Below are 27,631 nucleotides of genomic sequence, written 5' to 3' on the forward strand. Positions count from 1 at the left end.
CCATAGTCAGGCTGTAAAATGTGGTTTTGCAGCTGAGGGTATCAATCCTTTAACTGGTGAGGAAACAAACTTGGGTTTAGGGTTGTTCACGCATAACGAAAGTTGGCTGTTTTCCTTTTTTCTCCTTCCAGTTTGCTAGATGTGGAATACAGGCAGTCCTCGACTTACAACAGTTTCATTTAGTGACCGTTCCAAGTTACAACGGCACTGAAAAAAGTGACTTATGACTCTTTTTTTCACACGTGTAGCAGCCCCGTGGTCACACAATCAAAATTCAGACACTTGGCAACTGGCTCATATTTATGACGGTCGCAGTGTCCGGGGGTGGAGGGGGCATATGATTTCCCTTTTGCGACCTTCTGACAAGCAAAGTCAATGGGGAAGCCAGATTCATTTAACAACCGTGTCACTAACTTAACAACTGCAGTGGTTCACCTAACATGGGTGTCAGCAACCTGCAGCTCCGGAGCTGCATGCGGCTCTTTGGGCCCTCTGCTGTGGCTTCCTGTCAGGTGATCCCACCACTGGCTGGCCCCGCCCCTCACCCTCCCCTCCCAGTCACTCCTCCCCTGGCCTGAGAAGGTAAGGGCGACGGCGGGTGATGGAGAAGCGGCCAAGGCAGAGACAGAGAGATACAGAGAGAGGGGAGGAAAGAGAGACAGAGAGAGAAACAGAGAGAGGGGGGAGAGAGAGGTGTTTTTTAACAATTGGCCTAATGACCGCCTGGGTAGGCGTGGCTAGGGGGATGTCATGTGACTGGTGGAAGTGAGTGACGTCGAGTCGGTCACGCCCAACCAGGTTTTCTGACTCCCGGTGTTTTCTTTTCTGTGGGAAACGGGTCCAAATGGCTCTTTGAGTGTTTAAGGTTGCCGACTCCTGCAAGGAAGGCTGGCCAAACTCACTTAACCGCTGGTTCTCTTAACAACAGAAATTTTGCGATCGTAAGTTGAGGACTGCCTCTACGTTCCCACCCATCCTGTTTTCCTGAGGGGGTCAGAATTGGGAAGCGAAGCAGCTCAGCCTCTGAGCTCCAGTTGTGAGGGTGAAAAATAAAACTAGATCGCTTTTATACTGGCCCGTTTAATATGACCGTTTTTGTCTCTTTCGCAGGCAGAAGAAGAGGAAGAGAATTGGATGGTACTTGGAGACGGAGAGTAAGGAATTTAGGGGGGCAAAGATGTGGTCAGGGTGGGAGTGGTGCGGTGGTTTAGAGGTGGAGCTCTCGCCTCACAATCAGGAGGCTGTGAGTTCGATCCTAGGTAGAGGCGGATATTTTTCTCTCTGGGCACAATGAGAATATATCTGCCGAACAAAACTCCGTATTGGCAACAGGAAAGGCATCTGGCCAGTAAACACCCTCCATTCAGTTGCCCAGACTCCACCCCCGCAAGGGATTGTGTGGTCCTTAAAAGAAGATGAAAGATGTGGTCGGGGGGGGGGATTTTCCTCCCCCTCCCCTCCCCTGCCTTGGGCCATTGACTTGGTTTTGCGACGGAGCGTGAAAACATTAGCAGCTAATTTCGGCCTCTTTGAAACTTTTTAAGCTGAGTTCACTAGTCTAAAACTTGACTGGCTGCAGAATGCAGTCTGGACCAAAACTACTGTTTGAAACATGCTGTGCAAACAGAAACACGGAGTTTTGTTAACTCAGGGTTTGGATAAAGCAGGTGCTGTATAGCGGGGTTTAATTTCATGCCGGTGAGCTGCCCGAACCCAGCCAGTTGTGGTTTGACCAATAAACCCTGACAGATGTCTATGGAGATTCTCAGTCATCCAGGTCATGTAGCCATATCAGTGGGCACGCCAGCTCAGCTCTGGCACACATGTGCGTGCCAGCCAGCTGATTTTCGGGCCTTCCGAGCCCGCCAGAAGTAGGGAAATAGGCTGTTTCCTACCTCCGGAGGGCCTGGGGGTGTGTGGAAGGCCCGTTTTTCTTTCTCACCTGGCTCCAGATCCTCTCTATGCATCTGGGGAGGGTGAAAACAGCCTTCCCCACCCCCTCGGAGGCCCTCCGGAGGCCTGAAACGGCTCATTTCCCAACTCCCGGTTGGACAGGAAGTGACGTTTTTTGCTGTCCCCAGCCTCCAGAATCTACCGAAAACGGCCTACCAGGCCATCGCATGCCAGGAGCAGGGGGGGAGGAGGGTTGTGCATGCATGCGCAGGGTGGGGCGCATAGAATTACGGGTGTGGGCATGTGCGCAAACCTCCCCCGAAAACGGCCTCCCCCGGCCTCCGGAGGCTGGAAACAGTCCTGTTTCCAGACTTCTGGGAGACCTGTTTTTCGCCCTCCCAGAGCTTCCGCTTGGGCCCTGCACTTACCTAGCATCCAAAACAGGCCGCGTGGAAACTCTGGGGAGGGGAAGGGCTGGGTGGGGAGGGCCAGACATTCCTTGCAACTACCCGTTCGGCGAACCAGATGTAAAATTAGCATCCGATTCGCTCGTACCGGCTGAATCCCACGCCTGTCTTGATTCTATGTTAATGCAGCCTAGAACTGTGTTGGCATTTTTGGCAACACACGGCTGGCTCCTATTTAAGTGATTGTCCACTTGGATGAGAAACGAAAACCTTCGAGGAAAAACCCAAAGTCCGGTTGGCTTTTGAAAAAGTATGTTTGGGGAAACCTCGATGGAGCAAACTGTGGCTTGATGTGAGCAACTGATGGGTAACCTTGTGCCATGTTTTCACTTTCCCTAGGAGCTTGCTTCAGTCCGTCGAAGAGGCCCTGGAAGAGAGGTAAGAGAAGATGGAGATTAACCTAGAATAGGGGTCAGCAACCTGCGGTTCTGGAGCCGCATGTGGCTCTTTCACCCCTCTGCTGCAGCTCCCTGTCACTCAAAATATGCGGCACAACCGCCAACGTGCGACACCTGCCGGCACGTGATTTACTGAGCTTTTCAACCCCTGGTAGGCCAACCATAGATAAATCCAAGAAAAGAAAAGTTTCAGAAGAAAACAGAATGTTTAATTCGACTACATATGCTAGTTTTGTGGCCGCTCAAGAAATAGTCAGGCACGGGAAGGGTTTTTGTGGCTCCTGGAGTTTTCTTTTCTGTGGGAAACGGGTCCAAATGGCTCTTTCAGTGTTTAAGGTTGCAGACCCCTGACCTAGAAACTTTGGGGAAGTAGCAGAAATTTCCCCAGACAGGCCAACATTAAACCTGGTCTGTTGTTTTCTATCCCCAATAAAACTTTTAAATGGTGGTCTTGCCCAGCTCAGCATAATTTGGGGGTGGATGGGCTTTTGGGACCATCATGATAGTAGCCTCAATATGGCCCCCACCCCAAAGCAGGTAATCCTCGGCTTATGACCACAATTGGGAACAGAATTTCTCTTGTTAATCAAGGTGGTCGTTAAGAGAATTGTGCCTGATTTTACGACCTTTTTTTGTCGTGGTTGTTAGCCAAATCCCTGCAGCTGTTTGGTCGTTGAGTGAATCTGGCTGTCCCCATTAACGGAATAACAAGAGTTGGAAGGGGCCTTGGAGGTTTTCTAGTCCAACCCCCTGCCCAAGCAAGAGACCTTATGCCATTCCAGACAAGTGGCTGTCCAGTCTCTTCTTAAAAAGCCTCCATTGTTGGAGCACCCACAACTTCTGGTGGCAACTTCCGTTCCCCTGGCTCATTGCAAAAGTCACTTGACGTATTTCTCACTTAACAACTTAAATGTTGGACTCAGTTGCGGTCGTAAAGTTGAGAACTACCTGTATTTTCTTGGTAAAAATCATATCTCGGGAGTTTCTTGAGGTGGCGCAGGGGTTAGAGTACAGTACTGCAGGCTACTTCTGCTGATCACCGGCTGCCAGCAGTTTGGCAGATCGAATCTCACCAGGCTCAAGGTTGACTCAGCCTTCCATTCAGTAGTGGGTTTCAATTTCGTGAATAGAATAGAATAGAATAGAATAGAATAGAATAGAATAGAATAGAATAGGAATAGAATAGAATAGAATAGAATAGAATAGAATAGAATAGAATAGAATAGAATAGAATAGAATAGAATAGAATAGAATAGAATAGAATAGAATAGAATGACAGAGTTGGAAGGGACCTTGGAGGTCTTCTAGTCCAACCCCCTGCTTACCGGTTTGCTCGTGGGTGAGTGCGCATGTACGTGCGAGCGACACTTCTGTGCATGTGCAGAGATGTCCGGGCGGGTGAGCAGATCCCAGGGCGAACCGGTAGCAACCCACCATTGTTTCCATCCTTCCGAGGTGGGTAAAATGAGGACCCAGATTGTCGGGGGGGGGGGGGGCAAGAGGCTGACTCTGTAAACCACTTAGAGAGGGCTGTGAAAGCACTGTGAAGCGGTATATAAGTCTTAGGTGCTATCGCTATTCTTTTGCTGCACATGCCAATGGGAGGGTTGACAACTTTGGATTTCCCCCCCATTCTTTTATTCTGTTTTCTATTTTTTTTTTTTAAATGCTTTTTTCTTCCTTTAGGAGTCTAACCATCCGCCCAGCACGTCCTACAGAGCAGGTATGCTTCCGGGATTATCCAAACTGCACATGTTTCTTGAAACGGCCACTTTCTTTGGGTTCTGCAAACGATTGTGAGAATTCTATCATTCTAGAATATCGTTCTGCAAAATTATAGTGTGAGGGACTATATCTGTAAAGCCTTAGTAAGGCCACACCTAGGATACGGCATCCAGTTTTGGTCGCCACACTATACAAAAAAGATGTGGAGACTCTAGAAAGAGTGCAGAGAAGAGCAAGCAGGAGGATTAGGGGACTGGAGGCTAAAACATACGAAGAACGGTTGCAGGAAATAAGAACAGAAGTTACACTGTGTAGGGTCTTCTTCTGGGGAGGGAGGTTTGACTAAATGACCTCCAAGGTCCCTTCCATTATGATTGAACTGAAAAGTGTGTTGGAAGGGATGATGAGGGGACTGGAGGCTAAAACATACGATGAACGGTTGCAGGAACTGGGCCTGGCTGGTCTAGTGAAGAGAAGGACCAAGGGAGACATGGGAGCATCTTTCAATATTTGAGGGGCTGCCCCAGAGAGGAGGAAGGGGGTCAAGCTATTTTTCAAGGCAATCGAAGGCCAGACAAGGAATAATTGGATGGAAACTGACCAAGGAGAGATTCAACCTGGAAATAAGGAGGAATTTTCTGACAGTGAGAGCAATCAACCCATGGAAGAGAAGTTGCCTTTGGAGGTTGTAGGAGCTTCATCCCTGGAGGCTTTCAAGAAGAGACTGGGCTGCCATTTGTCAGAAATGGTGTCAAGTCTCCTGCTTCAGGGGAGGTTGGACTAGATGACCTCCAGGGTCCCTTCCAACTCTGTTCATCTGTATCTGTTCTGGGGTTTGTTTGTTTTTTTTCTCCCCTGCAGACCGAGGAAGAGCAGCGGACGGGCGGACTTGGGGAAGATGTTTCCAGCACTATCAAAAGGGGCCCCTTTTGGGATTTCCTTAACCTTGAGCTCGCCTATAAGGCTCCCTGGGAGCAGGACGGGGAGCAGTCGGATCTGGAGGGGCCCAGGGACCACACCGTCCCAGGTAAAGAGGTATCTTTCACTTTGTATTACGAGACCAAGTAAACCATCAAAGAATAGAATAATAATAATAGAATTGGAAGGGACCTTGAAGGTCATCTAGTCCAACCCCCTCCCCCCCCCCCCCGAGCATGAGACCCTAACACCATTTTTCATCATCAGTGTCAGATGAGTCAGGCCTTTTATTCCACACGGCTAATAAATATTCAATATACAAGAGCCTTGGTGGTGCAGCAGATTAAAGTGATGTTAAGTGACACCAGCTGCCTGCAATTACAGCAAGTTTGAATCTCACCAGGCTCAAGGTTGACTCAGCCTTCCATCCTTTCGAGGTAGGTAAAATGAGGACCCGGTTTGTGGGGGCAATAAGATGACTTTGTATAAAAAAAAAGAACACTGCTTGGAGGGGTGGGAGCAAAAGCCCTATTAAACAGCTATATACAAAAATATGAAGGCTATTGCTTAACGCATTGTAAGCTGCCCTGAGTGTCCGGAGAAGAGTGGCATATAAATCGAACCAATAAATAAATAAATAAATAAATAAATAAATAAATAAATAAATAAATAAATATTCCACATTTATTTCATAACGATGTCTACAGGTAGTTCTCGACTTACAACAGCTCATTTAGTGACCGGACATGTGATCAAATATTCAGATGCTTGGGCAACCGGCTCATATTTATGACGGTAGCAGTGTCCCTGGGACCTCCTGACAAGCAAAGTCAAGGGGGGGGAGCCAGATTCACTTAGGATTCGCTTAACAACCGTGGCAAGAAAGGTCGTAAAATAGATCAAAACTCAACCAATGTCTCAAGTAGCAGCATAAATGTTGGGCTCCATTGTGGTCGTAACTCAAGGACTAGCTGTATTTACGTCTAGTTCAGGGGTCTCCAAACTGGGCAATTTTAAGACTTGTGGACTTCCAACTCCCAGAATTCCCTAGCCAGCAAAGCTTGGACACCCTGATCTAGTGTACCAAACTGAAGGATTAGGGCAGGGGTCCCCAAACTTGGCCCCTTTAACACTTGTGGAGTTCAATTCCCAGAGTTCCCTGGAACTAATGCATTCCTTTTTGATATGTCTATCCGCTATAGCCTGATTACCCTCTTGTAATCCCTTCCTCTGCAATCTCTCCGCTGTAGCCTGTTTACTCTCTTGTAATCCCTTCCTCTGCAATCTCTCCGCTGTAGCCTGTTTATTCTCTTGTAATCCCTTCCTCTGCAATCTCTCCGCTGTAGCCTGTTTATTCTCTTGTAATCCCTTCCTCTGCAATCTCTCCGCTGTAGCCTGTTTACTCTCTTGTAACCCCTTCCTCTGCAATCTCTCTGCTGTAGCCTGTTTACTCTCTTGTAACCCCTTCCTCTGCAATCTCTCTGCTGTAGCCTGTTTATTCTCTTGTAATCCCTTCCTCTGCAATCTCTCTGCTGTAGCCTGTTTACTCTCTTGTAATCCCTTCCTCTGCAATCTCTCTTCTGTAGCCTGTTTACTCTCTCGTAACCCCTTCCTTTGCAATCTCTCTTCTGTAGCCTGTTTACTCTCTCGTAACCCCTTCCTTTGCAATCTCTCGGCTATAGCCTGTTTACTCTCTTGTAATCCCTTCCTCTGCAATCTCTCTTCTGTAACCTGTTTACTCTCTTGTAATCCCTTCCTCTGCAATCTCTCTGCTCTAGGGGCTAGGAGAAAAAAAAAACCAGGCATGGCTGGGTGAGGAATTCTGGGAGTTGAAGTCCACAAGTCTTAAAGGGACCGAGTTTGGAGACCCCTGGATTAGGGCTTGACATGATAGGGGTCTACCATACTTGAGGGGCTGTCATGAGAAGAGGGGATTGACTTATTCTCCAAAGCACCAGAAGGCAGAAATAATGGGTGGAAGCTTATTAAAGAGAAATCCAAACTCTTTTCCTGCAAGTGATTTTGTGGTTCCTCTTTCGACAATAGGCAACACGGCCTTCGGTGGGACGCCAGACGCTCCTGTGGTGGATTCTCCCAAACCTCCAGACAGCCTCCTCTCCACTGAGTGGGCCACCATGAAAAAGAAGGAGGAAGCCACCGTAAGCATGCTAAATCAGGATTGTTCAAACTGTGTTTGGCGGTTGAAGGAATTGGGTATGGCTTGTTGTTGTTGTTAGTTGCGAAGTCGTGTCCGACCCATCGCGACCCCATGGACGACGTTCCTGCAGGCCTTCCTGTCCTCTACCATCCTCCGGGGTCCATTTAAGCTCACGCCGACTGCTTCTGTGACTCCATCCAGCCACCTCCTTCTCTGCCGTCCCCTTCTTCTTCTTTTGCCCTCCATCGTTCCCAGCATTGGGCTCTTCCTTCCAGGGAGTCCTTCCTTCTCATTAGGTGGCCAAAGGATTTGAGTTTCCTCTTCAGGATCTGGCCTTCTAGAGAGCAGTCAGGGTTGATCTCCTCTAGGACTGACCGGTTGGATTGCCTTGCGGTCCAAGGGACTTGCAGGATCTTCTCCAGCACCAGAGTTCAAAGGCCTCCATTCTTTGGCCTTCTCAGCCTTCCTTATGCTCCAACTTTCACAGCCGTCCATTGCAACTGGGAAAACCAGAGCCTTGACTAGACACACTTTTGTTGGCAGGGTGATGTCTCTGCTTTTTAGTATCCTGTCTAGCTTTGCCATGGCTTTCCTCCCCAGGAGCAAGTGTCTTTTAATTCCTTGGCTGCAGTCCCCATCTGCGGTGATCTGTCCATCTTGGGTGGCCCTGCATCAGTGGTGGGTTGTAAAAAATTTTTACTACCGGTTCGGTGGGTGTGGCTAGGTGTATGTGTGTGTGTGTGTGACTGATTGGGCATGGCCAACGTGATGTCACTCACACACTCAGTCACATGATCCACCCCAAGCCACGCCCACCGAAAAGGTGGCTAAAATTTTTGACACTCCGGCCCCATATCCAGGTCGGGATGCGTGGGGTGGCGGTGGTCGCCTCGGCTTTCCTTCCGTTGCCCTTCCTGGCCGAAAAGCGCCCCTTCTCGCCTCTGACGGGCCTTCCTCGTGGTTTGCAGCCGGAGCAACCCACTCCGCCAGCTCAAGGCAGCGGACTCAGCTGCGGCCCAGACGATCCAAGGAACTGCGGGGAGCCTCCCGCGTATTGCACCCCCTCCCAGCCTTCCCCCAGCACCTCCGTACCGTTTTCAGGCACCCAGCTTACTGAGCTGCCCCCATCCCTATCGCGGCTCCAACGGCGGTGGCTTCAGGAGACGCCGGCGGCATGGTAATTTTCAGTACCTTACATCAAACTCTGTGTGGTATCCAATCAAAGCAGCAAAGTGATATAAAAGCTATAGATTAGACCAAGTTAAAAACCAGAGTTCAACCAAGTTGAAAGGAGCAATTACGAGAGACTCGGGGAAAGAAAAGATCAGTTCAGATACAGATACAACCAACTTTCTGTCCCAAGAGCAGGAGTATACAACCTTGGTAACTTTAAGACCCGTGGACTTCAACAAGGCTGGCTGGGGAATTCTGGGTCGCAAAAGGGGATCAGATGGCCCTGGGGCACTGCGACTGTCATAAACATAACCCAGTTGTCAACTGTCTGACTTTTTTGGCCGTTGTTGTGACCTCGGCTTCCTGAGTCATTAAAACACACGAGTAGTCCCCAAAAACCTCTTTTATTGCAACAGCTGTGAATTACGTTCATTCACAGCTGAGTCCCAATTAGTTGCAAAAGGTCCTTCGGGAGAAGTCCTTTGGGATAATCGCCAACCTTTATCTCCCTCGACACTCTACCAAAGAACTTACTTGGCAAAGCCCCACGGAGTCCAGAATCAAACAGAGATGCCAACTGGGAACAGAATTAACAACGTTGCTTTCCTGCGAAGGGCCCAGTGCCTTTGCTCCTCTTTTAAGCCTTATGGGAGGGGCCAATCATCTCCAGGCCTTACTCCCGAGTCGTCCCTTTTGCTTTAGCTGTTCTTGCCTTCTGGTAGCTCTGCGCATGCGCGCACTAGGAACAGGCTCCTCCTGTTCCTCTGCCTCTCTGATGTCCAATTCTGGAGGCTCCGGAGTCCACACATCACTCCCAGATGGCCCTGGCCCCATCTCCGCCTCTGACGCAGAGCCCTCGTCTGAGCCTTCCCCAGACTCCAGGACTGGCCCATGTTCCTCCCCAGCCTCCTCACTGTCCGACTCCTCTGCCAGCTCCACAGGCTGCTGGCGGACAGCCATGGGGATGCTGAAACAATCGTAAGTGTGAAAAATTTCAGTGCCGTCGTGACTTTGAACGGTCACTGAACGAATGGTTGTAAGTGGAGGACTACATGAAGAGAACACGGGCTTCTCATTGGTGGCCCCAAGAAGGCGGGGCCAGAATTATCGGGATAAAATTGCAAGCAAGGGGATTCTGGTTAGATTTTTGGGAAGGAAGCCGCCGATTGTATGATCCCGTAGTGGTGAGGTCTCCCTTCGCAGGAAGTTTTCCAACAGAGGCTGGACGGTCATGTCTCTGGGATGCTGTCGAGAATCCTGGGCACTGAGCAGGAGGTTGGACTAGAGGACCTCTTAAGTTCCCTTCCAAGGCTAGAATTTTTATTTTATTTTTTGATTCTGTGAAATGACTCTGGTCAAATTCCTGGTTTTCTCCCACCAAAGCAGGAAGACTACCGTATTTTTCGGAGTATAAGACTCTCCGGACTATAAGACGCAGCTTCCTTTTTTGGGGAGGAAAACAAGATATATGCTAGTGCATATATTTGTTTTAAGTTTTAAGGTTTTTTTTCTTTGCATAGATTGGTATTGTAATCAGAATCAGTAAGTTATTCAGCACGCAATCTGTTAGAAGTTAGTTTCCCCTCTCTTCATTTTACTTCAGGTAACATTTTAATTAAGTTAGAGAAATGCTTTTTAAATTCCAGCCAATTGTGATTCTAAACAGAAATTTTACAACAAAAGGACACCAAGAAGAAAAGAAGACTCATAAAACACTTACAATAACTCTGCCTCCCAGCACAACAAACAGTTGGCTTTAGTTTTGTTTTCAGCACAGCTTGATTAGCACAAGAAAAAAAAAATCTGCCTCCCAGCAATTTGCCTGCTTGAAGGAGGCCCGCGCGGCAATAGGCAATGGCAAATCCCTGCAGCCTGAAACAGCTGAGGGTCTGGAGGCCGATCCAACCGACAATCAGCTGCTTGTGTTAATCAGGCTGTGCTGAAGCTGAAACGGGCTGTTTGCTGCAAGGAGGTAAATTGCTGGGAGGCAGAGGCCAAAGGGTGGGGGCTGGCAGGTGGGTGGGGCTACGTTCAGTGTATGATGCACCCAAATTTTCACCCTCTTTTGGGGGGGGGGTGCATCTTATACTCCGAAAAATATGGTAACTCTGCGATTGAATGAGGGATGGAGTTAGAGACTTGTTTCTTTTATTAAAAAAGGAAAATATTGGGAAGTTTTTAGTAACGTTCCTTTAATCCTCCCCTCTCTTTCCAGAGATTGCTATGCCACGGATTGCCCCCTACACCCAAAGTTCATGTAAGTTACATTTCCTTCTTCCCTACCCCCAAAAAAATCCAAAAAAAACTTTTTTCAAAGAGCAGCTGAAATATGTTATTTAAGGCCAGTGGTGTGTATTTCAGTGGCTGTTGAGTTTTTGTGTGGTGCGTGATGAAAGTCGTAAGATGGGAAAGTAAGTTCAAACGAACTTCTGCCTGGAGAGAACGCAAGTGGGCGACTTTGCAAAATTCTGGGGGGCAAACTGTGAAAATGTGGTAGTTTTGCTCACTTTGAAGGGTTAGAAAAGTCTCAAATCTGCCTATGACTAAAACTGGGTTGGGGAACTATTATGGCCAGGGGTGAGCTGCTCGGAGTTCGCAAGGGTTCAGGAGAACCTCTAGCTAAGATTCTGTGCAGTTCGGAGAACCCCCAAATCCCACTCCTGGCTGGCCCCACCCCTCCCAGGAGTCCCCACGCGGCCCATTTTGGATGCAGGTAAGCGCAGGGCACGCATGGAGGCTCGGGGAGGGCGAAAAACGGGCCTACTGGAAGTTCGGGAAGGCCGGAAACAGGCCCGTTTCTGGCCTCTGGAGCCTGGGGAGGCCGTTTTCGTCCATCTGGAGGCTCCAGGAAAGCCTCCGGAGCCTGGGGAGGGCAAAAACACCTCCGCAGTCATGGTGCAGGAGGCCGACTAGGCCACACCCACCATGGCCATGCCCACCCAGCAACCAGGCAGAGAACCCCTTGCTAAAATTTTTGAAGCCTACCCCTGATTATGGCCCTTTTACAATCTGTGGACTTCAACTCCCAGAATTCCTGAGCCAGCATTGGCTGGCTCATGAATTCTGGGAGTTGAAGTCCACAAGTCATAAAAAGAGCCACAGTTCCCCACTGCTGGACTAAAAGAAAGATTTGATCTGAAGTCCAAAAAATGAGATTAAAAGCACTGAAAGGAGTTGACAACATTTCCTGCACACACAAACACACCCCAATATTCCCATTTCCTCCTTTCTTAGATGGGAGCTTGTTTTTCCAAGGTTTTCAATGGCTGCCCACTGAAGATCAACTCAGCTACGACGTGGATCCATCCGGAAACACGAGGTAGGGATTTTATTTCTGGTTGATTTCTGCAATCTGTATTCCATCAGAAGATGGCATCTATAACAGTATTTCTCAATCTTGGTAAATTAAGAGCTGTGGACTTCAGCTCCCAGAATTCCCCAGCCAGAATATTTTAAAATGGATGGACTTCAACTCCCAGAATTCCCCAGCCAGAATATTTTATAACAAGTGGACTTCAACTCCCAGAATTCCCCAGCCAGAATATTTTATAACAAGTGGACTTCAACTCCCAGAATTCCCCAGCCAGAATATTTTAAAATGGATGGACTTCAACTCCCAGAATTCCCCAGCCAGAATGTTTTAAAATGGATGGACTTCAACTCCCAGAATTCCCCAGCCAGAATATTTTATAACAAGTGGACTTCAACTCCCAGAATTCCCCAGCCAGAATGTTTTAAAATGGATGGACTTCAACTCCCAGAATTCCCCAGCCAGAATATTTTAGAACAGATGGACTTCAACTCCCAGAATTCCCCAGCCAGAATATTTTATAACAAGTGGACTTCAAATGCCAGAATTCCCCAGCCAGAATATTTTAAAATGGGTGGACTTCAACTCCCAGAATTCCCCAGCCAGAATATTTTAAAATGGGTGGACTTCAATTCCCAGAATTCCCCAGCCAGAATATTTTAAAACGGGTGGACTTCAACTCCCAGAATTCCCCAGCCAGAATATTTTAAAATGGGTGGACTTCAACTCCCAGAATTCCCCAGCCAGAATATTTTAAAATGGATGGACTTCAATTCCCAGAAATACCCTGCCAGCATGCTGGCTAGGGAATTCTGAGAGTTGTAGTCCACACATCTTAAAAGTTGCCAAGATTGAGAAACAGTGATAATTTTTTTTCCCTCTTAACACCAGCCAGGTGTTGGACCAGGTAGGAATCTATGGTCAAGAGAAAACTAGAACTTGGATCTCTCCATTCCTAATCCACCGTATTCTCTTTCAATGTTGCCAACCATGGTTTATAAACTTCCTTTTCTGGTTTGCAGATCTGTATCTGGTTGTGGGAGCAGAGGAAGGTATATATACCTTGAATCTTCATGAGCTCCACGAAGACACGATGGAGAAGGTGAGTTCTCCTCAGAGAAACACAAGGAAAGAACCGGTGAGAGGGGCCCTTTGCCTGTTTGACTGCTACAAGCCACGATTAAGCCATCTTGTAGCAGGCCAGTCCCTCTGCTCTCTGCTTAAACTGCAACAAATGGACTTGGATTCCCAACTCTCTGTAATTTAGCAAGTTGCTTGAAATTTCTTTAAATTATTTAGTTTTTTATATCCCACTTTTATTGTTTTTATCGGTCACTCAAGCTGGCGAGCGTACCTAATACTCCTTTCTCCTCCTGTTTTCCCCACAACGACAACCCTGTGAGGTTGGACTGAGAGGGGGGGGGACCAGCCCAAAGTCATCCAACTGGCTTTCATGCCTAAGGGCAAGACTAGAACTCACCTTCTCCTGGTAATTGGTCCAAAGTCACCCAGCCATCTTTCGTGCCTAAGGCAGGACTAGAACTCACAGTCTCCTGGTGATTGGTGTAAAGTCACCCAATAAGCTTTCATGCCTAAGGTGGAACTAGAATTCACCATCTCCTGGTGATTGGTCTAAAGTCACCTAGCTATCTTGAGTGCCTAAGGCAGGACTAGAAGTCACCTTCTCCTGGTGACTTCTAGTCCACTGGTCCATAGTCACCCAGTCATCTTTCATGCCTAAAACAGGACTAGAACTCACCTTCTCCTGGTGATTGGTCTATAGTCACCCAGCCATCTTTCATGCCTAAGACAGGACTAGAACTCACTTTCTCCTGGTGATTGGTCTAAAGTCACCTAGCTATCTTTAGTGCCTAAGGCAGGACTAGAACTCACAGTCTCCTGGTGATTGGTCCATAGTCACCCAGCCAATTTTTGTTCCCAAGACAGAACTAGAACTCATCATCGCCTAGTTTGTAGCCTGGTGCCTTAACTACTAACTAAACTAATCTGACTGTCATGTTTGATGCCTTCAGGCAGGACCCTGACTATGTACATTTCCCTAATCGGAGTTTACCAAGATTGATGGACCATTTTTCTCTCTCTTCCTCTGTTTCTCTCCATTTCTTCTCTTCTTTGTTTCTCTCATCAGCTCCTTCCCCACCGATGCTCTTGGCTCTACTGTATTAACAATACCCTCCTGACTTTGGCAGGTGAGTCTCCGGGGATACACCTGGGCCTGGGAAATAACTTTTCTTTTTCCTGTTTGGGACAAATTTTCCATGCCCGGATGATCTGCTTTGGGATGGACAGAAGGTTTGGCTGCAACAAACTTCCTCTCTTGGGCTGGCGGGACGTTGCAGTGACTGTGATGGGGGATGTTAGAGCCAGCTATATTTGGGGAGGACGGATGGCGGGGGGAGCTCCTTTTTAAAAAGACTTGCAAAGGAAGTTCAGTCCTGCTGAACCCATTCCTCTTGCGTGGAGTGCCTGCTATTTGTGCAAAGGACTTCTGGAGTTTTCAGAAAACCGGTTGTTATGGTATGTGTGACACCCACCTGTGAGGACTACAGGGTGGATAAAAATCAATGATTTTTTTTAAAAAATAAAAAAAAATCGTTTTTTTTTTATTTAAATCGGATTTTTTTATTTAAATCAGATTTTTTTTATTTTTATTGAATTTATTTTAATAAAAAACTTTTGGGGTAAAAATCTATCGTAAGATAGTTTTCTGTTTAAGATACATAAATAATTTAATTTATTCAGCATGAAATGGAGCTTAGTTATGTAGCACGAGGCTGTATATTCTGCAACACTGGGACTATCGGTGAGTCAACAGTGGGTCAAAGGAGTAGCAGAGATGACAGTTGCTCTTTAAAAATTATGATTTAAATCGAGTTGATTTAAATCAAGTCTTTTTACTAGTGATTTAAATCATGATTTAAATCATGATTTAAATCGACTTGATTTAAATCAAATCCACCCTGGAGGACTACCTGTCATTTTCCAGAGTTTGAGGCGAAGCCAAATGTGGAAAGGAAGGAAACGAGTTTAGGAGATTGATTCTGCAGACATCTGGCTGAGTTGAATGTATTAAAAAGGACAAGGACTCATCTGCTCCCTCCTAGGCTCATTCCTTCTTCTGGTGTTTCAGGAAAATCCCCCCAGATCTCTTCACACAACCTCTTGGGTCTCTTCGAACAACGTCGTCAGCTTCAAAAGCGGCCGGTTCCTCTTTCCATTGCCACCAACCGACTGACGGAGAGAATCATCCCCAGGTGGGGAGAGGTGAGGGCAGGGGTGGGCTTCAGAGCCTTTAGCAACGGGTTCGTTGCTGGGTGGGCGTGGGCGTGGTGGGCGTGGCCTAGTTGGCCGCCTGCACCATGGCGGGGGGGGTTCACCCTCCCCAGGCTCCAGAGGCTTTCTTTGAGCCTCCGGGAGAGCGAAAACTGCTTCCTCCGGGCTCCGGAGGCCCTCCAGAGGCCGGAAACAGGTCCGTTTTTTGCCCTCCCAGACTTTCCACGCGGCCCCTGCACTTACCTAGAATGATGAACGGGCCGCGTGGAGACTCCTGGGAGGGATGGGGTGGGTGTGGCAGGCATGGCCAGCCAGGGCTGGCATTTGGGGGTTTACCGAACCCCAGCGATCATTGGCTAGAGGATCACCCCGAACCCTGCCGAACCCCCAAGAGTCCACCCTTGGGTGAGGGGGAGGAAAAGCCAGAGGTCTCTAACGAAGAGTAATGGCATGGGGGTGGAGTGTGAATGGCCTTGTGAGAAATGGGAAGAAGAGATGCTGCCTAGGGCAGTGGCCCCTACCCTTTTGGGCACCAGGGATCAGTTCTGTGGTTTTTCCATGGACCGGAGGCAGCGTGGTTTCGTGTGCTGCCTCTGCATCCCATGGACCAGGCTTTGCTTGTTTGACCACCCTGGTTTCTGGCATGCTGCAGCCTGGTGCCACTCCATGGATCTGGGGTTGAGGACCCCTGGCCTCTTAGATAAGAGCAGGCATGGCCCACAGCTGCATAAAGGGCAGGGAAAGAAACTCAGGAAGGAATCTCTCTGTAAGGTTTTGAGGTCGTCTCAAATAAATTGCATTTCAAACAAAAGTCTTTGAAGAAAAACTCCCATTTATTAAGCACGACATTCTGACTACGACTCCATTGCAGCCAACACTGACCTCCAGACCCAAAACCCTCCCTTTCCGTTCCCCGCTCCCCTGCACTCATTGGCCATCTTCCAAGTCACTCTACCCCTAATCTACTGCTCCAGCTCAAAGGAATTTCCCCCCTCCCATCCCATCTCCTAGGAGATATTATCTCCAGGGAAAATAAGTAGGTGAAAAGTCAAACGTCCCTTTCCAGATGCCTCCGCTTCTCCTTCTTATGTCAGCACTAGAGTAAATGCAGCTTGAACATTAATTAGTTAATGTTCTAACCCAGTTCCCCAAACACGACAAACCCTCTTTGAAGTTAACTCAAACATTCCTTTATTAGGAGCGCCGGCAGCCCCGGCAAAAAGTTTCTCTCTCACCGCAAGCTAACAAGTCTGTCCGTCTGGGAGATGAGTAGTTGTCTGCCCCATCTATTCATCTCCGCCCCCTGCCTTTTATCCCCAGAGCTAGGGTGGGGCTTCACTAGCAGCAGTGGCTCTTCCGTCCCAAGGACCGGCCCATAGATTTCCACTGTTCTCCTCTCCTCTGCCTTCTGCACATCTACTTCTCAGGCACTGGGCCCAGCTGTTCCTCCTCTTCGTCATCAACCACCTCCAGACCTGGGGGCTGTTGACTCTCTATCTGAGGGCTGACGGACGGCCCGGACTCCACCTCTGTTTCTCTCTCTCTCTCTGCCAGCTCCATTCCCTCCTCCTCCTCGGAGCTCTCAGGTTGCCTTGATGCTGACCCCTACTCCCACTTAATCAGGCTGTAAAAGAGACAGCGGGAGATTCGTATTTTCAGACCTGCAAGGTTGTATTAATGTAGCCTTACAATAAAGTAGAATTAGCTCAGGTGATTGTGTTTCCTGCGGGACTACCTGGGAAGGTTGACTGGAAGCTAGAAGTTTGGGGGTGGGGGGCGGGCTGAGGACCCTTTGAGAGAGGAGAGTGGAAATGGGCTGCCATCTTTCAGGCCCCCGTCTCTTGGATTTTGGGTTGAGATAAGACCTGACCCTTGCACACTGTGTAGAGGTCGTTCTCGGTTTACGACCAACAGTTCGGATGTGAGGCCAGATAGTTGTTAAGTGAATTTTGCCCCGTTTTACAACTTGCCACGGTTGTTAAGTGAATCGCTGCAGTTATTATGTTAGTACAGTTGTTCAGGGAATCTGTGTATACACAGGTTATGTATACATCTGAACTAGACTGCAGGGTTTCTCTGTGTCGTATGTGGGCATATGCAAAATGGTTATCTTTTGAGAGCTGGATGCAATGAAACTTCATTTTAATGTATGCTGATTAGTGTACATTTAAAGTGACAAAAAAGTTTTTGTTCTGTTCTGTTTCTATTCTATTCTATTCTGCTCTTCCCTACTCTACTCTATTTCTACTCTATTCTATTCTATTCTCTACTTCTTATTCTATTCTACTCTACTCTATTTCTACTCTATTCTATTCTATTCTCTACTTCTTATTCTATTCTACTCTACTCTATTTCTACTCTATTCTATTCTATTCTCTACTTCTTATTTCTATTCTACTCTACTCTATTTCTACTCTATTCTATTCTATTCTATTCTCTACTTCTTATTCTATTCTACTCTACTCTATTTCTACTCTATTCTATTCTATTCTCTACTTCTTATTTCTATTTTATTCTACTCTATTTCTACTCTATTCTATTCTATTCTATTCTCTACTTCTTATTCTATTCTACTCTACTCTATTTCTACTCTATTCTATTCTATTCTCTACTTCTTATTTCTATTCTACTCTACTCTATTTCTACTCTATTCTATTCTATTCTATTCTCTACTTCTTATTCTATTCTACTCTACTCTATTTCTACTCTATTCTATTCTATTCTCTACTTCTTATTTCTATTTTATTCTACTCTATTTCTACCCTGTTCTCTACTTCTTATTCTATTCTATTCTATTCTATTCTATTCTATTCTATTCTATTCTATTCTATTCTATTCTATTCTATTCTATTCTATTCTACTCTATTCTATTCTCTCCTTATTCTATTCTATTCTACTCTATTTCTACTCTATTTCTATTCTATTCTCTACTTATTCTATTCTATTCTCTACTTCTGATTCTATTTTACTCTACTCTATTTCTACTCTATTCTATTCTATTCTCTACTTCTTATTTCTATTTTATTCTACTCTATTTCTACCCTATTCTATTCTCTACTTATTCTATTCTATTCTCTACTTCTTATTCTATTCTATTCTATTCTATTCTATTCTATTCTATTCTATTCTATTCTACACTATTCTATTCTTATTCTATTCTATACTGCTCTACTCTATTTCTATTCTATTCTCTACTTATTCTATTCTATTCTCTACTTCTTATTCTATTCTATTCTCTACTTCTTATTCTATTTACTCTATTTCTACCCTATTCTACCCTATTCTATTCTATTCTATTCTATTCTATTCTTTGTCTGAAGTGGTGTAGGGTTTGCTGCCTAAGCAGGGGGTTGGACTAGAAAATCTCCAAGGTCCTATTCTATTCTATTCTATTCTATTCTATTCTATTCTATTCTATTCTATTCTATTCTATTCTATTCTATTCTATTCTATTCTATTCTATTCTACCCTTTTCTGATTTCCCCATGGACTTTGATTGTCAGGAGGTTGCACAGAGTGGTCACGTAACCCCATTTATGTTTGACATTCCCACTGTCAAACAATATATGGCAATTGCCAAGCGTCCAAATTTTGATCATGGGGATGCTGCAAAGTTGTAAGTTTGGAAAACGGTCACAAGTCACTTTTTTTTTTCAGTGCCATTGTCATTTTGAGCAGTCACTAAACAAGTGGCTGTAAGTCTGGACTTACACTAGTTTGTAGAGTGACCATATGAAGTTACAATGCCCCTGAAAAAAAAAAGTGGCATGACTTTTTCACACTTACAATCCTTGCTGCATCCCTATGGTTAGGTGATCAAAATTTGGACCCATTGGTAACTGACTCACTGAGTCTTAATTAATGCTTGAGGGGGAATGAGACATCTGCTAATTTTCTAAAAGGATCATCATCATTATCATCTTCATTTAATGACCCCATAATCCTTTGCGGGGTGGAGTCTGGGCAACTGAATGGAGCTAGAGTGTGTTTACTGGCCGGATGCTCTCCCTGTTGCCAGTATGGAGTTTTGTTCAGCTGGTATATTTCTCATTGTGCCCAGAGAGAGAAATATCTGCCTCTACCTAGGATCGAACATATATATATATACACCATGTATATATATATATACACCATATATATATACCGGTATATATTGTAAACCATTTTCCTTTTGTGGCAGGAAGTTTGCTCTGTCAGCCAAGATAGCAGATACCAAAGGGTGCCTTAAGTGTCAAATTGGTGAGTGGCCAAACTCTCTTTCTTATCAGCAGATTTTCCACATTTCTTGAATTAGCCTCTGAATTCTTACCATATGTTCCCCCCCACTTTCAGAGTGGTTCTGTGCAACTCCCAGAATTCCCCATTCAGCATGGCCCTTGCTGAGAATTCTGGGATGGTGACCTTTCAAAAGTGCGAACTACGACTCCCAGAATTCCCCCAGCTAAGATGGCTGGCTGAGGAATTCTGGGAGTTGAAGTCTTAAGGTTGCCAAGATTGGAAAACCCTGCATTATGGGGTGGGGGGACCAAGACGTGACTTGGAATATAGCAGGTTCGTTAGTGCCTGTTTAAATTACCTTTTTCATTCAAAATCCCGAGGGCTTGAGCCTGATTTATCTTTGAGAACAGGCCCGTGACATGTGATAAAGTATCTCTTTTGTATTTAAAAAAATAATAATGCAGATATTTCTCCTGGAGCTGCAAGGATTGGAATTCAGCAGCTCTTTAATTTTTGAATTCTAAGGCTGCAGTAGGCTCATAAAGTTCCTTAGCTCAGGTTTTTTTTTAGTCCCTTTGTGAGGAATGGGCGGAAGGAAGGAAAGGAAGGGAGGAAGGAGAAAGGGGAAGGACGGAGGGAAAAAAAGGGGGGGGGAGGGAGGGAAGGAAGGAAGGAAAAATGGGAGGGAGGGAAGGAAGGAAGAAAAAGGGAAGGGAGGAAAGGAAGGAAGGAAAAAGGGGAGGGAAGGAAGGAAGGAAGGAAAATGGGGAGGGAGGAAGGAAGGAGAAAGGGGAGGGAAGGAAAGAAAAGAGGAGGGAGGGAGGAAGGAGAAAGGGGAAGGAAGGAAGGAGAAAGGGGAGGGAGGGAGGGAAGGAAGGAGAAAGGGGAGGGAGGAAGGAAGGAAGGAGAAAGGGGAAGGAAGGAAGGAGAAAGGGGAGGGAAGGAAGGAAGGAAAATGGGAAGGGAGGAAGGAAGGAGAAAGGGGAAGGAAGGAAGGAGAAAGGGGAGGGAGGGAAGGAAGGAGAAAGGGGAGGGAAGGAAGGAGAAGGGAGGGAGAAAGGAAGGAGAAAGGGGAAGGAAGGAAGGAGAAAGGGGAGGGAAGGAAGGAAAATGGGAAGGGAGGAAGGAAGGAGAAAGGGGAGGGAGGGAAAGAAGGAGATAGGGGAGGGAAGGGAGGAAAATGGGGAGGAAGGAAGGAAAAAGGGGAGGGGGAGGGCGGAAAGTGGGGAGGAAGGGAAAAGGGGAGGGGGAGGAGAGGGAGGGAAGGAAGGAAGAAAGGAAAAGAGAGAGATAGAAAGGAAGGAAAAAGGGGAGGAAGGAAGGAAGGACCATCTGGGATTCGCCATGCAGAATTCTGGGAGATGAAGTCTACCTATCTAGCAGCAAAAGTGGAGACCAGCTAATCCCATTGTCTCCCCCTCCCCCCCCCATTTCAGTCCGAAATCCTTACTCAGGAAACACCTTTCTGTGTGCCGCCCTGCCGTCCAGCCTGGCCCTCCTTCAGTGGTACGAACCTTTGCAGAAATTTATGCTACTGAAGGTAAGCGAACGGTCTCTAACGTTGAGTTCTAGATCCCAGCCAGATTCTGGCTGGGGGCTCACAAACGTTTTCTCGGCTTGATTGATTGATTTTTGTCTTGTCTCGTCTCGCCAGCACGTCCCCGTGCTGCTACCCGATCCCCTCTCCCTGTTCGAGCTGCTGGTCGTGGAGACGGAGGAATACCCGCAAGTGTGCTTCGGCGTCACCGGCAGCGATCAGCCGGGGGCCGAGCTGCATTTCAGCGTCCTCTCGCTCAGCACCGGCCACACCACCTCCAGCCCTTCCAGTAAGAGCGGGTATTTTGGGGGGGGGGTCAGGAAAGGGGATATCTCTTTCCTGCGTTTTAAGACTTGAATGTTTTTAAGAGCCGTGGTGGCGCAGTGGTTAGAATGCGGTACTGCAGGCTGCTTCTGCAGTTCGATCCTGACCGGCTCAAGGTTGACTCAGCCTTCCGTCCGTCCCGAGGTCGGTAAAATGAGGAGCCAGATTGTTGAGGGCAAGAGGCTGACTCTGTAAACCGCTTAGAGAGGGCTGGAAAGCATGGTGAAGCGATATATAAATCTAAGTGCTATTGCTATCTTCCTCCCTCCCTCCCTTTCTTCCTTCCTCCCTTCCCTCCATCCTCACTTTTCCTTCCTTCGTTTCTTTCCTTCTAACCTATCTCTCCTTCCTTCCAATCTATCTCTCCTTCCTTCCTTCCTCCCTTCCGCCCTTGCTTCCTTCTTTCCTCCCTCCCTTCCTCCCTCCCTTCCCTCCATCCTCCTTTTTCCTTCCTTCCTTCCTTTCCTTCCTTCTAACCTATCACTCCTTCCTTCCAATCTATCTCTCCTCCTTCCTCCCTTCCCTTCCCTCCATCCTCCCTTTTCCTTCCTTCCTTCTATCTCTCCTTCCTTCCTCCTTTGCTTCCTTCCTTCCTCCTTCCCTCCTTCCTTTCCTCCCTCCCTCCCTTCTTTCCTCCCTCCTTCCCTCTTCCTTGCTTCCTTCCTTTCCTTCCTTCTAACCTATCACTCCTTCCTTCCAACCTATCTCTCCTCCTTCCTTCCTCCCTTCCCTTCCCTCCATCCTCCCTTTTCCTTCCTTCCTTCTAATCTATCTCTCCTTCCTTCCTCCCTTGCTTCCTTCCTTCCTCCTTCCCTCCTTCCTTTCCTCCCTCCCTCCCTTCTTTCCTCCCTCCCTCCCTCTTCCTTCCTTTCCTTCCTTCTAACCTATCACTCCTTCCTTCCAACCTATCTCTCCTCCTTCCTTCCTCCCTTCCCTTCCCTCCATCCTCCCTTTTCCTTCCTTCCTTCTAATCTATCTCTCCTTCCTTCCTCCCTTGCTCCCTTCTTTCCTCCCTCCCTCCCTTCTTTCCTCCCTCCCTCCCTCTTCCTTGCTTCCTTCCTTTCCTTCCTTCTAACCTATCACTCCTTCCTTCCAACCTATCTCTCCTCCTTCCTTCCTCCCTTCCCTTCCCTCCATCCTCCCCTTTTCCCTTCCTTCCTTCCTTCCTTCTAATCTATCTCTCCTTCCTTTCTCCCTTGCTTCCTTTCTTCCTCCCTCCCTCCCTTCTTTCCTCCCTCCCTCCCTCTCTTCCTTGCTTCCTTCCTTTCCTTCCTTCTAACTTATCCTTCCTTCCAACCTATCTCTCTTCCTTCCTTCCTCCCTCCCTCCCTCCCTCCATCCTTCCTTCCTTCCCAATGTTTAGAATGCAGTATTGCAGGCTAACTCTCCCCAGTGCCAGGAGTTTGATCCTCACCTTGAAGATCACCATCCTTCCAACGTGTGGACTTCAACTCCCATAATTCCCAGAAAGCAACTTAAACACCAGGGTTTTTTTGTTTGTTTTTTTGCTGACCAAGGTTTGTTTCTCAGCATTTGGCTTCTCTCCTCTTGTAGAACGTCCTCTCGTCCTGGCCAGCCACGTCACTCAGATGGACCGAGATACTGTCCTTGTTTGTTTTGAACGTGAGTTCTTTTAGAACATAGAATCCTAGGACGGGAGGGGACCTCGGAGGTCTTCTAGTCCAGCCTCCTACTCAAGGTGGGAGACCATTTGCCATCCCTGTCCAATGGTTATCCAAGATCTTCTTAAAAAACTTCCAGTATTGGAACATTCACAACTTCTGGAGGGAAGCCGTTCCACTGATTAATTGTTCTCACAATCGGGAAATTCCTCCTTAATTCTAGGTTGATCTCCCTTTCCATAATGTTCCACCCATTATTTCTTGTCCTGCCCTCTGGTACTTTGGGGAATAAGTCGACCCCCTCATCTTCTCTGGGACAGCCCCTCACATGTTGGACTACAGTTATCATGTCCCCCGATTCTTCTCTTCAATAGACTAGACCAGGGGCCACCAATCTTAAACACTCAAAGAGCCATTTGGACCCGTTTCCCACAGAAAAGAAAACTCCAGGAGCCACAAAAACCCTTCCCATGCCTGACTATTTCCTGAGCGGCCACAAAACTAACATACGTAGTTGAATTAAATGTTCTGTTTTCTCCTGAAACTTTTCTTTTCTTGGATTTATCCATGGTTGGCCTACCGGGTTGAAAAGCTCAATAAATTGTGTGCTGGCAGTTGTGACAGGGAGCTGCAGCAGAGGGATGAAAGAGCCACAGGCGGCTCCAGAGCCGCAGGTTGCTGACTCCTGGACTAGATATACCTAGGTCCCTCAATTGTTTGTCATATGAATGTTTTCTTTTGGAGGTTTTCTTGGCCTCCATTTTTTCCCCCTTCCTACTCTTGGATTGTATCTTTGTCCTTCAAAACCCCTCCTCTTCTCACCCAGGCTGCGTCCGGGTCGTGAATCTGCGAGGGACGCCGCAAGGAGTGTTTGCACCCGAGCTCGTTTTCAATTTCCCCATCGAAACCATTGGTATGTAAGGATATTTGTAGCTCAGGGTTGAAATAATAGGGGTGTTGTGACCTAGGCTTACTGAGTCACTGCAAGACACAATTAGTCCCAAAGAAACCTATTTTATTGTAACAGTTGAGAATTACGTTCATTCCCAGCCGAGTCCCAATTAGTTGCAAAACAAATCCTTCGGAAGAAGTCCTTCGGGATAATCACCAACCTTTATCTACTTTGACACCCTGCCAAAGGTCTTACTTGGCAAAGCCCCACAGAATTCAGAAACAAACAAGAGATGCCGACTGGAAACAGAGTTAGCAACGTTGCTTTCCTGCAAAAGGCCCAAGTGCCTTTGTTTCTCTTTTAAGCCTTATGGGAGGGGCCAATCATCTCCTGGCCTTACTCCCGAGTTGTCCTGTTTACTTCAGTTGCTCTTGCCTTCTGGCAGCTCTGCGCATGTGGGCACTAGGAACAGGCTCCCCCTGTTCCTCTGCCTCTCTGCTGTCCAACTCCGGAGGTTCCGGAGTCCGCGTATCACTCCCCGATGGCTCTGCCACCATCTCTGCCTCCAACGCAGAGCCCTTGTCCGGGTCTTCCCCAGACTCCAGGACTGGCCCATGTTCCTCCCCAGCCTCCTCACTGTCCGACTCCGCTGCCAGCTCCGCAGGCTGCTGGCGGACCACAACAAGGGGTACTTGGTGCTTTCTGAGCTTGGTTATTTTGTTGCAGACATTTCACAACCCAAGTAGGTGACATCATCAGTGCTAGAAGGGAGTGGGGTTTTGCTCATTCTAGCACTGATGATGTTACCTAATTGGGTCGTGAAATGTCTGCAAGAAGACAACCGAGTTCAGAGAGCACCAAGGATCCTAATGTCGCGTTGTCGGCATCCTGCTCTCCAAAAACCCTAATCCCTTTTAGCACTGATGATGTTACCTAATTTGGTCGTGCAAGGTCTGCAAGAACACGACTGAGCTCAGAGAGGACCAAGGACCTCTCCTATCTGGGAGTCCATCTCAGCGAAGACCTCACCTGGAATTGGGTTTATTTAATTTTTTTTAAAAAATTCAATGCCACAAGTGAAATGAAAACAAGCAAACACCTCACTGTAGATCAGAATCAACATGTTATCTGGTTGAAGTGATTTTTTTTCCCTAGCTGACTTGGTTTCTTCTTGGCAAGGACAAGGCAGAAGTTTCCTCCTGCCTTTCTGTGGGATAGGTTTTTGAGTTTCCAATTGGGCGTCCCATCTGTGATCTCCTTGTGGTATCCTTTCCTAACACTACTAACCAAACACTATCCTGCTTGGAATTTTTTTCTGGGTTAACTTTCTCTGCCGACGGCTGAAAAGAATAGAAACAAATTCTCAAGTGAGAGCATTGCCTGGTGTGACTTCAGAGCAACCTTAGCAAGTTGAAGGCGGGTGGACTTCAACTCCCAGAATTCTCTGCTGTCTGGGGAATTCTGGGAGTTGATGTCCACCCCTCTTTAAGATGCTGAGGTTGAGAAACTCTGCTTTAGAGGTATGTTAAATTCCCTTGGCAATTCTGTAGTATGGAAGCAGTTCAGCGTGGAGATCATATAAACTTTCCAGCTGGGTCTATACCTGGTGGTCTCCCATCCGAAGACTGTTTAGCTTCCCAGCACAAACAAGGCGCCCTCTAATGAAGCCTCTTCTCTGCTTCCCCGCAGTGTGCCTTCAAGACAGTGTCTTGGCTTTCTGGAAACATGGCATGCAAGGCCGAAGCCTGGAATCTAGTGAGGTGAGTAAAATGCACAAAAGAAGTCTTTTGCCATAAAATGATAGTACAGGGTGGGATTCAGCCGGTTCGGATTTTACATTTGGTTCACCGAACCGGTAGTTGCAAGGACTGGCTGGCCCCACCCCTCCCAGGAGTCTCCACGCGGTCCGTTTTGGATGCCAGGTAAGTGCAGGGCCCACGCGGAGGCTCTGGGAGGGTGAAATACAGGCCTCCCGGGAGTTCTGGAAATCTGGAAAGGGGCCCTTTTCTGGCCTTCGGCCTCCAGAGCCCGGGGAAGGTTGTTTTCACCCTCCCGGAGGCTCAAAGAAAACCTCCCGAGCTTGGAGAGGGCGAAAAGCCCCCCCCCCCCCCGTGGTGGAGGAGGCTGAATAGGCCACGCCTACCATGGCCACACCCACCCAGCAACCTGGGCAGAGAACCGGTTGCAAAAATTTTTGAATCCCACCCCTGAATAGTACAGTAAAAAATTGGAGACAACCAAATCATGCTGTAGCTTCCAACTAAGAGGCTGATTCTTGCAACATACGTGCGTGAATGACCCACGAGTCATGTGTGATGAAGACCCCAGGGCATTGAACGAATCAATAAGGATTATATAATTGGAGAGCTTGCTGAAGATCCCAACTCCATCCCTTTGTATGTTGGTTTTTAACAGTTGTCTGGAATGGTATAGGGTTGAGAGTTGGACTAGAAGTAGCGGTGGGATTCACCAGTTGTAACAACAGGTTTGCTTCACGCACCCTCCGGAGGCCGGAAATGGGCCCGTTTCCAGACTTCCAGTAGGCCCGTTTTTCGCCCTCCCCAGGCTCCAGAGGCTTTCCTGGAGCCTCCAGGAGGACAAAAACAGGCCCATTTCTGGACTTCCGGTACTTCCAGTAGGCCCATTTTTCACCCTCCCCAGGCTCCAGAGGCTTTCCTGGAGCCTCCAGAAGGGCGAAAACTGCCTCCCCCAGGCACCGGAGGCCCTCCGGAGGCCAGAAACAGACTCATTTCCGGACCTCCAGTAGGCCCGTTTTTCACCCTCCCAGAGCCTCCATGCGCACTGCACTTACCTGGCATCCGAAACAGGCCGCATGGAGACTCCTGGGAGGGGTGGGGCAGGGTGGGCGAGGTCAGCCAGTCCTTGGAACAACCGGTTCAGCTCACCTGAACCGGTGCGAACTGGCTGAATCCCACCTCTGACTAGAAGGTCCCTTCCAACTCTGTTGGTCTGTTATTTATTTATTTATTTATTTATTTATTTATTTATTTATTTATTTATTTATTTATTTATTTATTTATTTATTTATTTATTTATTTATTTTGTCGCATTTCTATGCCGCCCAACTCCCAAGCGATTCTGGACGGGTAATGTTTCATATTTTAACATTGGTACAATATATTTGATTTTACAATGCTGTGAGCTTCCCAGAGTTGCTTGACGGTAAAATGGGCGGTATACATAAATTTAATAAATACATTTTTTTGCTTCCCCAACAGGTGACTCAGGAGGTCACAGACGAATCCAGGGTTTTCCGAGTCTTGGGTGCTCACAGGTGAGCTGCCAATAGAGGCCTCTTAATTTTGCTCTCACCCCACGCCGCAATTCCCACGACGGATCCCTATTGCACATTTTCAAGGAAAGAAAACCATTTTGTTATTCGAGTTAGAAATATGCCGGCCATTGCAGGAAACACCCTGTTGTTCTCTCGGCTATTCCGGAAGCATTCCAAGCTCAAAAATCCCAGTTCCCCACTTAAGACGGACATCGGAGAATTCAGAATCCTTCTGGTACGGGGTGGAAAAAAAATCCATCTGAAGTGGGATACCGCAGTCTGAAATCTGAAATGTCCCACTTTCTAAAACATTTTGCACATTATGTATAATTCTCTGACATTCCGGAAGTCTGCTTTTTGACCCGTTCGGAGTCACAACTTGGCATGAACGAAGCATGGGCCTTTTT

General features: G+C 47.3%; 1 protein-coding gene across 1 annotated transcript in view; it reads left to right on the plus strand.

Annotated features, from left to right (window-relative positions):
* Positions 1–27,631, plus strand: part of MAP4K2 (mitogen-activated protein kinase kinase kinase kinase 2) — a 68,737-nt gene that overhangs the window by 37,106 nt on the left and 4,000 nt on the right. The window contains exons 15-31 of the mRNA XM_060694346.2: positions 1,111–1,154; positions 2,700–2,738; positions 4,445–4,481; positions 5,345–5,510; positions 7,448–7,560; positions 10,948–10,989; positions 11,967–12,051; positions 13,065–13,144; positions 14,192–14,252; positions 15,194–15,317; positions 19,517–19,575; positions 20,991–21,094; positions 21,209–21,380; positions 22,970–23,038; positions 23,864–23,950; positions 25,619–25,689; positions 27,169–27,224. Of these exons, the coding sequence (XP_060550329.1) occupies positions 1,111–1,154; positions 2,700–2,738; positions 4,445–4,481; positions 5,345–5,510; positions 7,448–7,560; positions 10,948–10,989; positions 11,967–12,051; positions 13,065–13,144; positions 14,192–14,252; positions 15,194–15,317; positions 19,517–19,575; positions 20,991–21,094; positions 21,209–21,380; positions 22,970–23,038; positions 23,864–23,950; positions 25,619–25,689; positions 27,169–27,224 (1,409 nt within the window). The remainder of the gene's footprint in view (positions 1–1,110; positions 1,155–2,699; positions 2,739–4,444; positions 4,482–5,344; positions 5,511–7,447; positions 7,561–10,947; positions 10,990–11,966; positions 12,052–13,064; positions 13,145–14,191; positions 14,253–15,193; positions 15,318–19,516; positions 19,576–20,990; positions 21,095–21,208; positions 21,381–22,969; positions 23,039–23,863; positions 23,951–25,618; positions 25,690–27,168; positions 27,225–27,631) is intronic.

Source organism: Pantherophis guttatus, chromosome 18 (genome assembly GCF_059756535.1).
Source record: "Pantherophis guttatus breed Tessera chromosome 18, ASM5975653v1, whole genome shotgun sequence".
In the NCBI taxonomy this organism is placed as follows: Eukaryota; Metazoa; Chordata; class Lepidosauria; order Squamata; family Colubridae; genus Pantherophis; species Pantherophis guttatus.